At 53.6% G+C, this 12,812-nt stretch overlaps 1 protein-coding gene across 3 annotated transcripts in view; it reads left to right on the forward strand.

Moving 5' to 3' along the window:
• FAM193A (family with sequence similarity 193 member A) overlaps nt 1-12,440 on the forward strand; it is a 151,223-nt gene extending 138,783 nt beyond the window's left edge. For all 3 annotated transcript variants that reach the window (XM_018049834.1, XM_018049835.1, XM_018049836.1), the window contains 2 exons: nt 3,237-3,318; nt 11,862-12,440. In XM_018049834.1, the coding sequence (XP_017905323.1) occupies nt 3,237-3,318; nt 11,862-11,955 (176 nt within the window). In that variant the 3' untranslated portion in view covers nt 11,956-12,440. The remainder of the gene's footprint in view (nt 1-3,236; nt 3,319-11,861) is intronic.

Genomic DNA, 12,812 nt, shown 5'->3' on the forward strand with positions numbered 1-12,812 from the left:
GCGTCCCCTGCGTTGGAAGGTGGATTCTTTACCAATGGACCACCATGGATGTCCCCAAAGTATATTCTTTTTAAAAAATTTCTTTTAATGGTGGTTTTCCTCTCATCATTTCCTATATTGTACATTTGTGCTTCCTTTCTCCCTATTGTTTGACTCTAAAATAGTTTATATAATTTTTTTTTAAAGACTCTTGATTTAGTAATTAGGGATATTTCTATTCTTTCCTCTGCTGGATTAGTTTCCATTTTTATCTTTTTTTCCTGTGCCTTTTTTGGTTTCACTTCATTGTTCTTTACAACTTTTCCACTTGGGAATTGAGTTCATTTCTTTTCATTCTTTCTGTTTTATTGATCAAAGTAACACTTTGAATTTTTCTCTGAAAAATTTTTCTCTGAACTTTCCCTTTAAGTATATCTCATAATATCGGATAATATTTCCACTTGGTTTTTTTTTCTAGAAATTCAGTAATTTCCATGTAGTTTTTACCCCCTTTAACCCAGTAGTTTAATAGGTGGCTTTTAGATTTCCAGATGGGAGAACCTCTCTTATATTAATAATTTCTAGGTTTTGGACTCTGTGATTCAAGAGTAGTGTTTATATTTCTGCTTTTAATTACTGGTGATTTTAAATTCCTGGTATCATCTTTGTGACTAGTTTTTGTGGTTGCTCTGTGTGCATCTGAGATAAAAGTATATTTTCTCTGTTTTCATGGTACAAATCTATGTCTAAATACGTTTATGTCCCTGATATGTTTTGAATTATGTTCGAGTCTTCCATAACTTCCTTGGCTTCTGCCCTCCTGACCCATGTCCTGTCACTTGTGCTCGAGGCCTTTTCCCTGCGTTTTGGTTTAGAGGCGGCTTCTGTGTTACTCGGTGCACATCCCTAAGAATTCCTTACTGAGCCGCGGCTTTTATTGTTCGGGCTCTCCTTTCTGTTGTGCTTCTTGCTCTTGGCCTGACTTCTTTGTCCCTCTGCTTCTGTTTGCCTGGCAGGCACCCTTGTCATCCTCCCTCCGTTTCTGGCCTTTCTGAGTCGCTTGGTTTTAGGTCGTTGCCTTGTATACAGTTTAGACACCTGAGTCCTGCTGTGTGAGCCGTATTGACAGTCTTAGGCACCGCAGGTGAGGTGAGCCCCTTTCCATGTACTGATCGGACAGCCCTGACATGACCGAGTGATTGTTAGACCTGTTTCCTGTGTGTCCTCTCTCTGGGTGCCGTGTCCCTGTTTCAGAACACGTGTGGTGCTCTGCTGGCGCTCCGCCCTGCAGGCCCCGCCCTGCTCCTGGTGGGCGTGGCCCTGCTCCCTGCCACGGGCAGCCTCACGCCGAGCGCCTCCGCTCCGCTCCCCACTTTGAGGTCCCTTCTCACCCCACTCTTGGCTGCGCTGTGTCTGCCTTGTCGTCAGAGCACGTGGTGCTCGTAGGCCTGCCCGCGAGTGAGCACAGCAGGCGCCCGCCTCCTGCAGAGATTCTGGGCCCGTGTCCTCCATCAGGGCCGGGGCAAGTCCTCCGAGCTCCAGAGAAGCCTGCGGTTTCCGTGGTCTGCACATGAGCAGCCAGCCAGGCCTGGACTGTCTTAGGTCATCTTTCTCTCCACTCTGGTTACTACAGTTTATTTGTGCAAAAAATGTCTGTCCAGTACTGAACCTGGCTATAGTTTCATCCTACTTTTTCCTTACACCGCGATTTTTGACCCTGGTTGTCTGTTCTAATCAGAAGAGTATCAAGAATCACTTTATAGAGGCAGCGTCTCCGGAAGACCACCTCCTGTTTTTTTGTGTGTGTGGTTGAAGCTGCTCTTCTTTTGGAACTATCATATCTGTGGAACAGCTTGCGATTGGGCTTTCCAGGTCGTCGTTTTCTTAAGTCATAAATCTCCTGGCTCACTACCTCTCTCCTCGCGTGCAGTGTCCCCGAGCACGCCCACGCCCCGCGCGCCCCCCCACCCACCCCCGGCGGTGCTGCTGGGAGGTGTGCGCCGAGGCCTGGAGAGCGGTCTCTGCGAGGGGAGGAGCCTGGTGAAGGCGACAGTGAGTGGATGGGGGAGTGGCGCGGGGGGCACGGCAGGAAGCAGCAGCAGGGATGGGCTCAGGCGTCCCTGGCGATTGACAAGGGGCGTGCCCAGACTGCTGACCGGGGCGGGATGTGAGGAGCGGAAGTGGAGGGGTGTGGCTGTGCCCGCCTAGGGTGGCTGGGAGGTGGCTCTGCACGTGTGGCCCAGCGGAGGTTGGGGTGGTGCTGTTGGCGTCTAGCTGTGGGTGAAGCCAGGAGGACAGGGCTTCAGGGAAGGACCCAGGCAGTAAGCTCCGCAGGGGGTTGTGGTCCTGCTGGTCCTGGGGGCAGCGTTGCTGTGGCGGGTGGGTGTGACGGCCCCCGCCTGCCGCTGGGACTCTTCAGAACTGTGGGCAACTGGTGTGCAGCTAGGCCGTGGCTCCGCCACTGTAACTGTGTTAATGGGGTGTACTCTGTTACAATCCTGTGCAAATGCCCAGTGAGAGGAGGAAAGAGAGTCTTTAGGGAAGATTGCAAAGTTGTCCCATGCTAAAGTGGGGAGCGGCCTTGCACAGAGCAGCGGCGGCCTGCATGCTCCTTGGGTGGAGCCTGCTGGTGCGCGGGCACCACGCCCCTCACCCCAGCCCCCACAGTGTGTAGGTGTGCACGGATGGAGCCTCTGGCACCTGAGCTCAGGCAGGAAGCGCACCACATCTTGCAGGCCCCGTACTGAGGGCAAAGCAGAGGAGAGAGTTAAGGACCCCAGAGGTGCCGAGGCTGCCTGCTGTAACCTGTCTCCAAAGAGGGCTCCTCACCTGCAGACTGAAAGACAGCCTTACTCTTTGGTTGGGACAGCCTCAGGCTGATGATAAAGTCTCTGGAGGGTGCTCGAATGAGCCGAAGGCCCAGGAGAGCCGGCTTCCTCCAGAGGCTTGGTCCAGGGCCCAGACGTGCCTCGCGTCTGCTGGCAGCCCTGCCCCTGCCCCTCCAGTGGGGACCGGGGACCGGGAGCGTTGCCTCTCGAGGGCTCTCCCCAGGCCGCAGCCCCTGCGCCACCTCTGCGGGGCCTTCGCTCCACAGGAGTCGGCTCATCCCACGGTATCCGCCCACCTCTGGCCCTTTGCAAAATCTCATCCTGGGAAAGGTTGTTAGTTTGTGAAGCGGTCGAAGTAAAACCAAGTGCTTTGCTCCGTTCTGGTAAGGTGGCCTGCCGCTCAGCTGACTTGCCTCTTTCACTTTGCAGATGATGTTTTTCTGCCTAAAGATATCGACCTAGACAGCGTGGACATGGATGAGACGGAGAGGGAAGTGGAATATTTCAAAAGGTAAGGGTTAGGCCTGGCGTCTGAGGCAGCAGGGGTTCCGTGGTGCCGTGCGTGTCCCTCCCAGAGCACTGCCGTCAGTCTGGGGCAGAGGTCGTGTCAGCGGCCCCGCAGCCTGGCCACTGTGCCGTGCCCCACCCACACCCCTGCACACGCGCTGGCCTCCTTGCCCTCACGGCCACCGCCCCCTTCCCCGTGGGTGTGGAGCTGGGCTCACGGCGTCCCGGGGCATCTCACAGCGGTCCTCGACCGCGGCGTCGCCGGGGCCTCGGGCCCACGCCTTTGTTCTCACAGATCTTCCCACTGATCTCTATGTGTGCTGGTGCTGGAACAGGGACAGGGCGCGCTCTTAAGGTGAAAAGTAACGTTTTGGATAATGTATTCCATTTTTCTGGTATGCAGACATGTTTAATAGTGTTTGTCATAATTTCAGTAATATTTTGTCTGTTTGAGTTACGGCAAGAAATTTCTTTAAAGTGCTTTGTTCTTTATTTAGCAGTACTTTAATTCTTTGTTTCAGAAAACACTCACACACACACTCAAAAAAGAAGCATTTTCCAGTGTCATTAATTCATATTTGAGATAGGAAATTCTAAGTGTTTCTGAAAACTATGTTTATTGTATAATGTGTGTGTGTTTTACCTCTTAGGAGATGATAAAGCATTTGCTAAAGTTAAGCTTTCACAATGGAAACTCTTAACTAGGACAGAAGGCACATCCTTAGCATAATGCAGCGTATCCATAAAATACAGCGGATGTTATAGTTAACGGTGAAACATTAAAAGCTATTCTTTGAGATTAATAATGTTAATAAGGATGCCTCTTATCACAACTTTTATTTCTAAAGACATAAAATGAAACAAAGGGATAAGGATTCAGATGAAGACGTGGAATTGTCATTCTCAGATGATATGAACGTGTTTGTACAAAGTCCAAAGGAAGGTACAGCTAAATTATTGAATTCTTCCACAGTTTGCCCTGAAGCTGGGTTCTGGAGGGCAGGGAATGGAATAATAGGGCATTTCTGGGATGTTGGTGACACTTCGGAGGAAAGTTTCCCCAAGGTGGACCTGCAGGATTCCTGCAGCTTATAATCATAGATGACTTATTATAAACAAAGATTGTCAAGCACCCAGGACTTAGGAAAAACTATAAACATCTGGAAGTGAAAACAGACTTGTTAAAATCAAGGTCTTGACAGACAGGTGATAGACTCGACACTGCTGAAGAGGGAGTGGGTGAACTGGAAGGCTCGCTGGGACACACCGAGAGGCAAGGGGGATAGAAAGTGTGGACGAAGGGTCAGGCGACGGGGAGGCCCAGCCTAACGCATGTCAGCTGAAGCCCCTCTGAGAGGAGAGGGGGAGACGGTGGGAAAGCAGGATTTAAAGAGACAGGATTTGCAGAGCTGATGAGAAACACGAATCTACAGAATCAGAAGCACAGCCTGTACCAATAGGGTAAACGAACAGAACTCCGCTGCTCCACATGGCGTTCAAAGTCAGAGACCATGGGCGATGCCTAGTGTCGGAGAAGACTGCCAGTCTGCAAGCGTGAACCCCACAAAGTTCTCCTTCCCCATGATAAAGAAGGGCTGCAGGAGCGTGCTGCGGGGAGGCCTGTTTAAAAGGAAGCTGTAAAATTATACTTTCAAAAATGGAAATCGGGAATTCCTCGGCAGTCCAGTGGGTAGCTCTGTGCTTACGCTGCAGGGGCATGGTTCCCTGCCTGTCAGGGAGCTAGGATCTCGGGAGCCATACAGCAAGGCACAAGAAAAGGGAAATTGAGCTCAGATTAGTCTGATACAGGAAGGAAGGAAGGAAACAGCTTCCTGGTGAATCTTGGTAAATGTCTGATTGACATTATATGTAAAGGAGCCCCAGTACTGAGCATCAGCAACACATCTGCTCGGTGTGATGTGATCAGAGCTGAGTATCCTCAGCCCCTTTTTCACTGCTAGGGTAGTTACCATTCAGACTGAACCTAAATGGGCTGGACACAATTTTAACAGCAAACATTAAAATAATAGAAATAAAATGCATAAACTGGTAATCAGTAGGAGGAAAAAAATAAAAACTCAAGAAACAAGTGTAGAGAGAGCACAATAGACTCTACAAAGATGGCAGAAGTCCAGTTGTCTCAGTGCCCATTATAGGCAGTAAGCAGAAAGAACAGAGTTTGTCAGATTGTGGTGTTTTTTTAATGTATATACACATAAATACATATATATGCTATATACAAGAAAATAACCTGAACTGTATTGGAAAGGGACAGGGGGCTCCCCTGGGGGCTCGGTGGTGGAGAACCTGCCTGCCAGCATGGGAGACGCGTGTTCACCGCAGTCTGGGGAGGTCCCGCCTGTAGAGGGCCGCCCAGCCCAGGCCCCGCAGCTGCCTGAGCCCGGGCTCCCCGACAGGAGACGTCGCCACCAGGAGCAGCCCGGCTCACTGCAGCCGGCGAACAGCCACGAAGAGCCAGCGTGGCCAAAAGTAAATAAGACTGTTTTCTCAGAAAAGAGAGGGGGAAACACAGAGAAAGACAGCTCTGCTCCAGCTGCGCTATTCTCAGATGAAACGCATTTTAACACAAGGGATAGGTGGAGTTTGCTCCTAATGATAAAATGCTCCATTTGTTAGGAAGAAATAGGAATTTTAAACCTACGTGTTTAATAAAACAGCCTCAAGATACAAAAAGCAATTTGGGCTTTACAGAGAATCAGACACAATAAATGGGCAAGATAAAAGACAGAAACAGTAGGGACCTAACAGGAGCAGAAGGTGCTAAGAAGAGGGGGCGAGAACACACAGAAGAGCTGCACAAAAAAGATCTTCACGACCCAGATAACCACGATGGCGTGATCACTCACCTCGAGCCAGACATCCTGGAATGCGAAGTCAGTGGGCCTTAGGAAGCATCACTGTGAACAAAGCTAGTGGAGGTGATGGAATTCCAGTTGAGCTGTTTCAAATCCTGAAAGATGATGCTGTGAAAGTGCTGCATTCAATATGCCAGCAAATTTGGAAAACTCAGCAGTGGCCACAGGACTGGAAAAGGTCAGTTTTCATTCCAATCCCAAAGAAAGGCAATGCCAAAGAATGTTCAAACTCCCGCACAATTGCACTCATCTCACACGCTAGCAAAGTAATGCTCAAAATTCTCCAAGCCAGGCTTCAATAGGACGTGAACAGTGAACTTCCAGATGTTCAAGCTGTATTTAGAAAAGGCAGAGGAACCAGAGCTCAAATTGCCAGCATCTGTTGGATCATCGAAAAAGCAAGAGGGTTCCAGAAAAACATCTACTTCTGCTTTATTGACTATGCCAGAACCTTTGACTGTATAGATCACAACAACTGTGGAAAATTCTGAGAGAGATGGGAATACCAGACCACCTGACCTGCCTCCTGAGAAATCTGTATGCAGGTCAGGAAGCAACAGTTAGAACTGGACATGTAACAACAGACTAGTTCCAAATCAGGAAAGGAGTACATCAAGGCTACTGTATCTTGTCACCCTGCTCATTTAACTGACATGCAGAGGACATCACGAGAAACGCTGGGCTGGAAGGATGCAGCACAGGTGGGAATCAAGATTGCCGGGAGAGATGTGGATAACGTCAGATACGCAGATGACACCACACTTACGGCAGAAAGCGAAGAACTAAAGAGCCTCCTGATGAAAGTGAAAGAGGAGAGCGAAAAAACTGGCTTAAAACTCAACATTCAGAAAACTAAGATCATGGCATCACTTCATGGCAAGTAGATGGGGAAACAATGGAAACAGTAAGAGACTATTTTGGGGGCTCCAAAATCACTGCAGATGGTGACTGCAGCCATGAAATTAAAAGGCACTTGCTCCTTGGAAGAGAAGTTAGGACCAACCTAGACAGCATATTCAAAAGCAGAGACGTTACTTTGCTGACAAAGGTTCATCTAGTCAAACCTATGATTTTTCCAGTAGTCATGTATGGATGTGAGAGATGGACTATAAGGAAAGCTGAGCGCCAAAGAATTGATGCTTTTGAACTGTGGTGTTGGAGAAGACTCTTGAGAGTCCGTTGGACTGCAAGGAGATCCAGCCAGTCCATTCTAAAGGAGATCAGTCCTGGGTGTTCATTGGAAGGACTGATGCTGAAGCTGAAACTCCAGTACTTTGGCCACCTGATGTCAAGAGCTGACTCATTTGAAGACTCTGATGCTGGGAGGGATTGGGGGCAGGGGAAGGGGACGACAGAGGATGAGATGGCTGGATGGCATCACCGACTTGATGGACGTGAGTCTGAGTGAGCTCCGGGAGTTGGTGATGGACAGGGAGGCCTGGCGTGCTGCAGTCCATTCGGTCACAAAAAGTCAGACACGATGGAATATTAACCAGCCATAAAAATAATGAAATGATGCCATTGCAGCAACATGGATGGACCTAGAGATGATCCCAGTAAGTGAAGTAAGAAAGGAAAAGGTGAGTGTCCCACGATGTCAGTCATGTGTGGAATCTAAACTGCGGCACATGGGAGCCTGTCTGTGAGGCAGAAGCAGAGTCACAGGCCTACAGCGCAGTCTGGTGTCGCCACGGGGAGGGAGGTTGCGGAGGGCGGAGGAGGAGTTCGGGATTAGGAGATGCAAACTGCTCCGCGGAGAACGGGTGAGCAGGCGCCTCCATGCAGAATCGGTGGACAGCAAGGTCCTCCCGCAGAGCGCAGGGAACTGCATGCAGTGTCCTGTGATCAACCGTACGGAAACGGAGATGAAAAGACGCAGAGGCGTACCTGAGCCACTCCAGGGTATAGCAGGACAGCGCACGTTGTCAGTCAGCTGTGCTGTAGGGAAGCCTGAGAAAAGGCTTGCTCTTGGGAGCACTTCCACTGAAGCCTTAAATGCTGGAGTTGGGTAGTAAAAGCCTGGAAGTTGGTGAGTTAGGGTTTCATTTGAGGAATTAGAAAAACAACAGTAGAATAAACTGGAAGAAAGTGAAACAAAGGAGATAACACATAAGAGAAATAGTGGAACAGGAACCAGAGATCAGCAGAGCCAGAATTGGATTCTTTGAAAACATTGAAAACCAGTCTTGGGCACTGACCTCCAGGGAAGTCCCCCCGCTTCACGTTAGGAAAGAAATGCAACTCTGATAGCAGAAGCTGCTGAAGCCAGCCCCAGAGGAAATGGACGACCGCAGATGCGCTTCTCTCAAGAGTGTCAGATGTGACGTCATCGAGAAAATACTCACATTCCAAGTCACAACAGGATGTTTTTAAAAAGCTGCATGTGGCCCAACTGGCTTATTCCAGGACTGAATTACTATTAGGAGGTGTTTTTTGCTACATTATGAAAGACGAGGCATGCAGTCATTTCAGTGGGTTCAGACAATACCTTTGCTAAGATCTTAGGACCCATTTATAATTAATTAAAGAAAAAACAGTAAGCAGTGGAAGGAAATATCTTTAGCCTGAAAAAAGGGATTCACCAGCAGAGAGAGAGACGTGGGTGGAGCATCTTCCAAAGTGGGAGGAGTGTGGAAGCGCCTGTGGAGCGGACCTGCCGTCAGCGCTGCTGGTGCTCAGCCTTGCGCACGGTACGCGGGACAGACAGAGGGACAGGAGCGGAGACCAGGGGCCCGAGGCCTGCAGGGAGGAAGCAGGCTTTCACTCAGAGCGAGCTGATCTGTGTGGGGAGTGACAGCGTGCAGCACAGTGTAGCGAGAGCCGGCTGTAGGGTAAGTGCGCTGAAGTCAGCTGCTGTTCTCTCCACGTTGGTAACACAGAAACGGAGTTTGAATAAAGACAGCAGTCATCACAGCGCCGAAGTCTGTGCTGTGTCTGTCAGTCGGGCCACAGAGGAGCGTGGAAGACCCAGGTCTCAGAGGCTCCGTGTGCGCTCGCAGGAGGGTTGGCACCTTAAGCCGTTGCGCTTCACCGAGTTTATCTGTAGATTTAAAACCTAGGAAGGGTTCTGTGGAATTCAACGCAGTGTTTCTGGAGCATGTGGGGACGGACCTGTGATACAGCCCGGGGAGGAATGTCACAGCAGGGGAAAGGGATGGAGCCGAGCCATGTGCACCGTGGACACTCCATACACACTGCATGTCAGACAAGACCCAGCACGCAGGAGCGTACACGATGATGCCATCACGGGGACTTGAAGTCAGGCAGACTGAAGTGCACCGTTTAGTGTGCCTGCCGTTCAGTCCAGCAGCTCCTCTCCAGGGGTCTCTGCGAAAGCTCACAGGAGAAGAGAGTGGATGCTCGCGCCAAGACTTGTTCCTGGACGTTCCTGCAAGTCTTACTTACAGCCCCAGCCTGGCAGTGACCCCCAGGGCCACGCACACCAGCAGACAGGTGGTGCTTCTCCACCCAGGGCTGCTGCGGGGCACGTGCACGCTCCTCGGAGGCCCCACTGGAGTGAGGTCCAGGGAGCGGGGGCGGCGTGGGGAGACAGACGGCAGGGGGCTGGCCTGGGGCCAGGGCGGCCAGGAGACCTGGGGCAGCGCGGACTCGTGCGGTGTCCTCCCCGATGGGCTCATTCCCCAGACACTCCCTGCAGTGCTGCGCGGCAGTTACGCCTTGGCGAAGTCTGTCTTTAGGAATGGAGTGTCTTGTTCAGGGATGCATACACAGATGTTAGGACTGTAAAGAAAGGCACGGAGGTGATCAGCATAAAAAGCCAGGTCGGTGATTCCTTCCGAGGTGAGGCGGCAGGGCCTGAGGCGGGCTCGGGGCTTGGTGCCGGCAGGGGCCCCGGCCTGGCTGCTAGCCCATGGTGTCCACTCTGTGTCTATTCTTTGTATCATGTGCTGGCCTTAGTTGCTCAGTTGTGCCCAACTCTGTGTGACCCAATGGCTGTAGCCCACCAGGCTCCTCTCTCTGTCCATGGGATTCTCCAGGCCAGAACACTGGAGTAGCCATTTCCTTCTCCAGGGGATCATCCCAACTCAGGGATTGAACCCAGGTCTCCTGCATTGCAGGCAGATTCTTCACCATCTGAGTCACCAGGGAAGCTCTTCTCAGACCCACCAACCATAAAATAAAAGATTGATAAGCTACACTAAAGTCAACAACTTGCTCTTTAATAGAAAAAGTGAGAGAACTGCAGCAAGCACATCGCAGGATTCACATCAAGGTGTGCAAGCCTTGCAGGTTGTTGTGGACAGACAGACAGACCTCTTGACAGGTGGGCAGACGAAGCAGTCAGTGGCCCAGAAAGCTTGTGACGGGTTCCCTGTGGAGGCCTCAGCCAGCTGGTGCTGGGAGTGGCCGGGCTCGGCCCCACTGCAGGCAAGAAGCGGAGCATCAGGTGTCCCCGAGGAAAAGAGCTTGGCGGATCCACTGAGCTTGGAACGGCCTATCCTGTGCCCCCGGGATCCCACGCCCAGGCCCGCCGTGTCCGCGCCTGGAGCACCCTCCAGGGTCCTGTCCGCTCAGCCTGGTGCAGCCTCGCGGCAGGACCGCACGCCCACAGTGGCAAAGGACGCGGCCAAGTGGAGAGGTCAGCCCCAGCCCCTGAGGACGCCTGCAAGGTCCCGACCCTGCAGAGAACCATGAGGCCCTGTGGTGACCAGGCCGGGCTGGCTGGCTGCGTCTGGGGCTCAGCCCCATGCCTGGGCTTGGCCGTGCAGGGTTTTTTGCCTGGGGCTGGGTGCCCAGGCTTTTCCATCATAGCCACACACGGGTGTCGCGCACACACGAGGGCGTGTCTGCATGACAGCGTGGAACACGCCTGAGGGAAGTGGTTGGCGTCGGGGGAGGAGGCGGGCTGGCTGCTGGCAGCGCCCCTGAGCCTTGCTCGGGTTCAGTCCCGGAGCCGCTGAGCACCCTGGCTGCGTGTGAAGGAGGCAGCAGAGGTGGAAGCTTCCGGAAGCTCTAAAAGGCAGCCTCACTGGACTCGGGGTTTGGGTTCTGGGCGACGGTGCACCCCTTCGCCAGGGTGGGTGGGTGGGGGTGGGCAGGCTGGCCAAGGGGTGTCCCCTCCCTGGACAGAGTCCTCTGGGCCACGGCTCCACGGTCGACCCTGGATGAGGTGGAAGCGCTGCCCCTGCTGGACGAGGGACAACTGTACCATTTTATGGTTTAATTCAGATTCCTGCTACCACATCAGTGAGGGAAGGGTGAGGATTTCAGAAATGATGCAGAAGGTTTTGAAAGAAAACATCCTTTCCCTCGTTGAGTGCAGAACTTGGCCGTCACTGCAGAGCAGACAGGCCAGGGGGCGCCGGGCTGCGCTGACCTGCCCCGAGGGCGGCGGGGGACAGTGTTGTGTGTCCTGGTGGTGCAGAGTCGTGTTTCAGTCACACCCTCGTGACTCGTGGGTAAGGGAGGGCAGGGTGCCGGCCGTGGCAGGGCCCGGCCGGGCCCTCTCCCTGCGGACCGAGAGGAAAAGACACAGATCCGCAGGGGTGTCCAGGGCGCTGGCCGATGTCCCGCGGGGGGACCGCCCTCCCCAGCAGCCGTGGCCTCGGTCTGGCGAAGAGCCGGGGCGGGGGTTGTTGGGCGTCTCAGCTGCGGCCAGGCTGGGCCACGCCCCCCCCACCCCGTGACTGTGCCGCTTCGTGTCTTCCAGGTTCTGTTTGGATTCTGCCAGGCAGACCCGACAAAGACTGTCCATCAACTGGTCCAACTTCAGCTTGAAAAAAGCCACCTTTGCCGCCCACTGAACGAGGATGCTGGAGAGGGCGGCGCGGTGGCCGGCCCAGCCCCCCGACGAGAGCCTGCTGCTCGGCCGCGCTGTGAGCTCGTGTGCGTGTTGTCTGTGCGTGAGCCGGCCGGACGAGCCGTCCCCGCGCGGCCGGCCCTCTGCGTCTCGCCCTGTCCCGCCACCTGCCCCCGGGGGGCTCCGCCCAGCTCCACCCGCGGCCACCGGGGGCCCGGGCGGGCGGGCCCGCCGTCCTCCACAGTCCACTGTCCAGAGTGTCCACGTCGCGCGTCCGTGTCTGACCCCCGACTTGTAGCCAGCTTGTGTAAGACCCCGCAGAACGAGACCGTTCCGAGCAAACACCCACCAGTACTCACACCATGAAGTCTGTAGAGTGTACAACTGTATTAACACGGAGCCTGCCTGGCTACTTTTTTAACATATTGTTAAGTAATATTAAAATCATGTCTTTCTTTTTGAAAGATGGAATACATTAGTACAGCAGGAGGCCTGGTCTGCTCGCTTTGTGCCGGGGGCGGGGGGGGGGGGGGGGGGCGGGGGAGCGGGCGCCGCCCGCGCATCGCAGCGCTGGCACCCTCCCCGCCTTCCGTCCAGCGGGGCCGGCGCTATCCGGGCGGCGGTGAGCGCGAGGGCGGGGGCGCTGGAGGGGACGGGGCGCAACAGAGCCTGGGCGCCTGGCTGCCCGCACCCCTGCAACACTAGCTCCCGCTGCTCCCAGCCCCCCGGTGACGCTGCTTCCAGGCGCGTCCCTGAGGGAAGGGACGCGGCGAGGGCCTGCCGCTGTGTGGCCCTGGTGGCGTCTGACGATGCCCGGGGCGTCCAGGGAGCAAGCTGCCGGGAGGGCTGAGAGGAGGCGGG

This window comes from Capra hircus, chromosome 6 (assembly GCF_001704415.2).
Source record: "Capra hircus breed San Clemente chromosome 6, ASM170441v1, whole genome shotgun sequence".
In the NCBI taxonomy this organism is placed as follows: Eukaryota; Metazoa; Chordata; class Mammalia; order Artiodactyla; family Bovidae; genus Capra; species Capra hircus.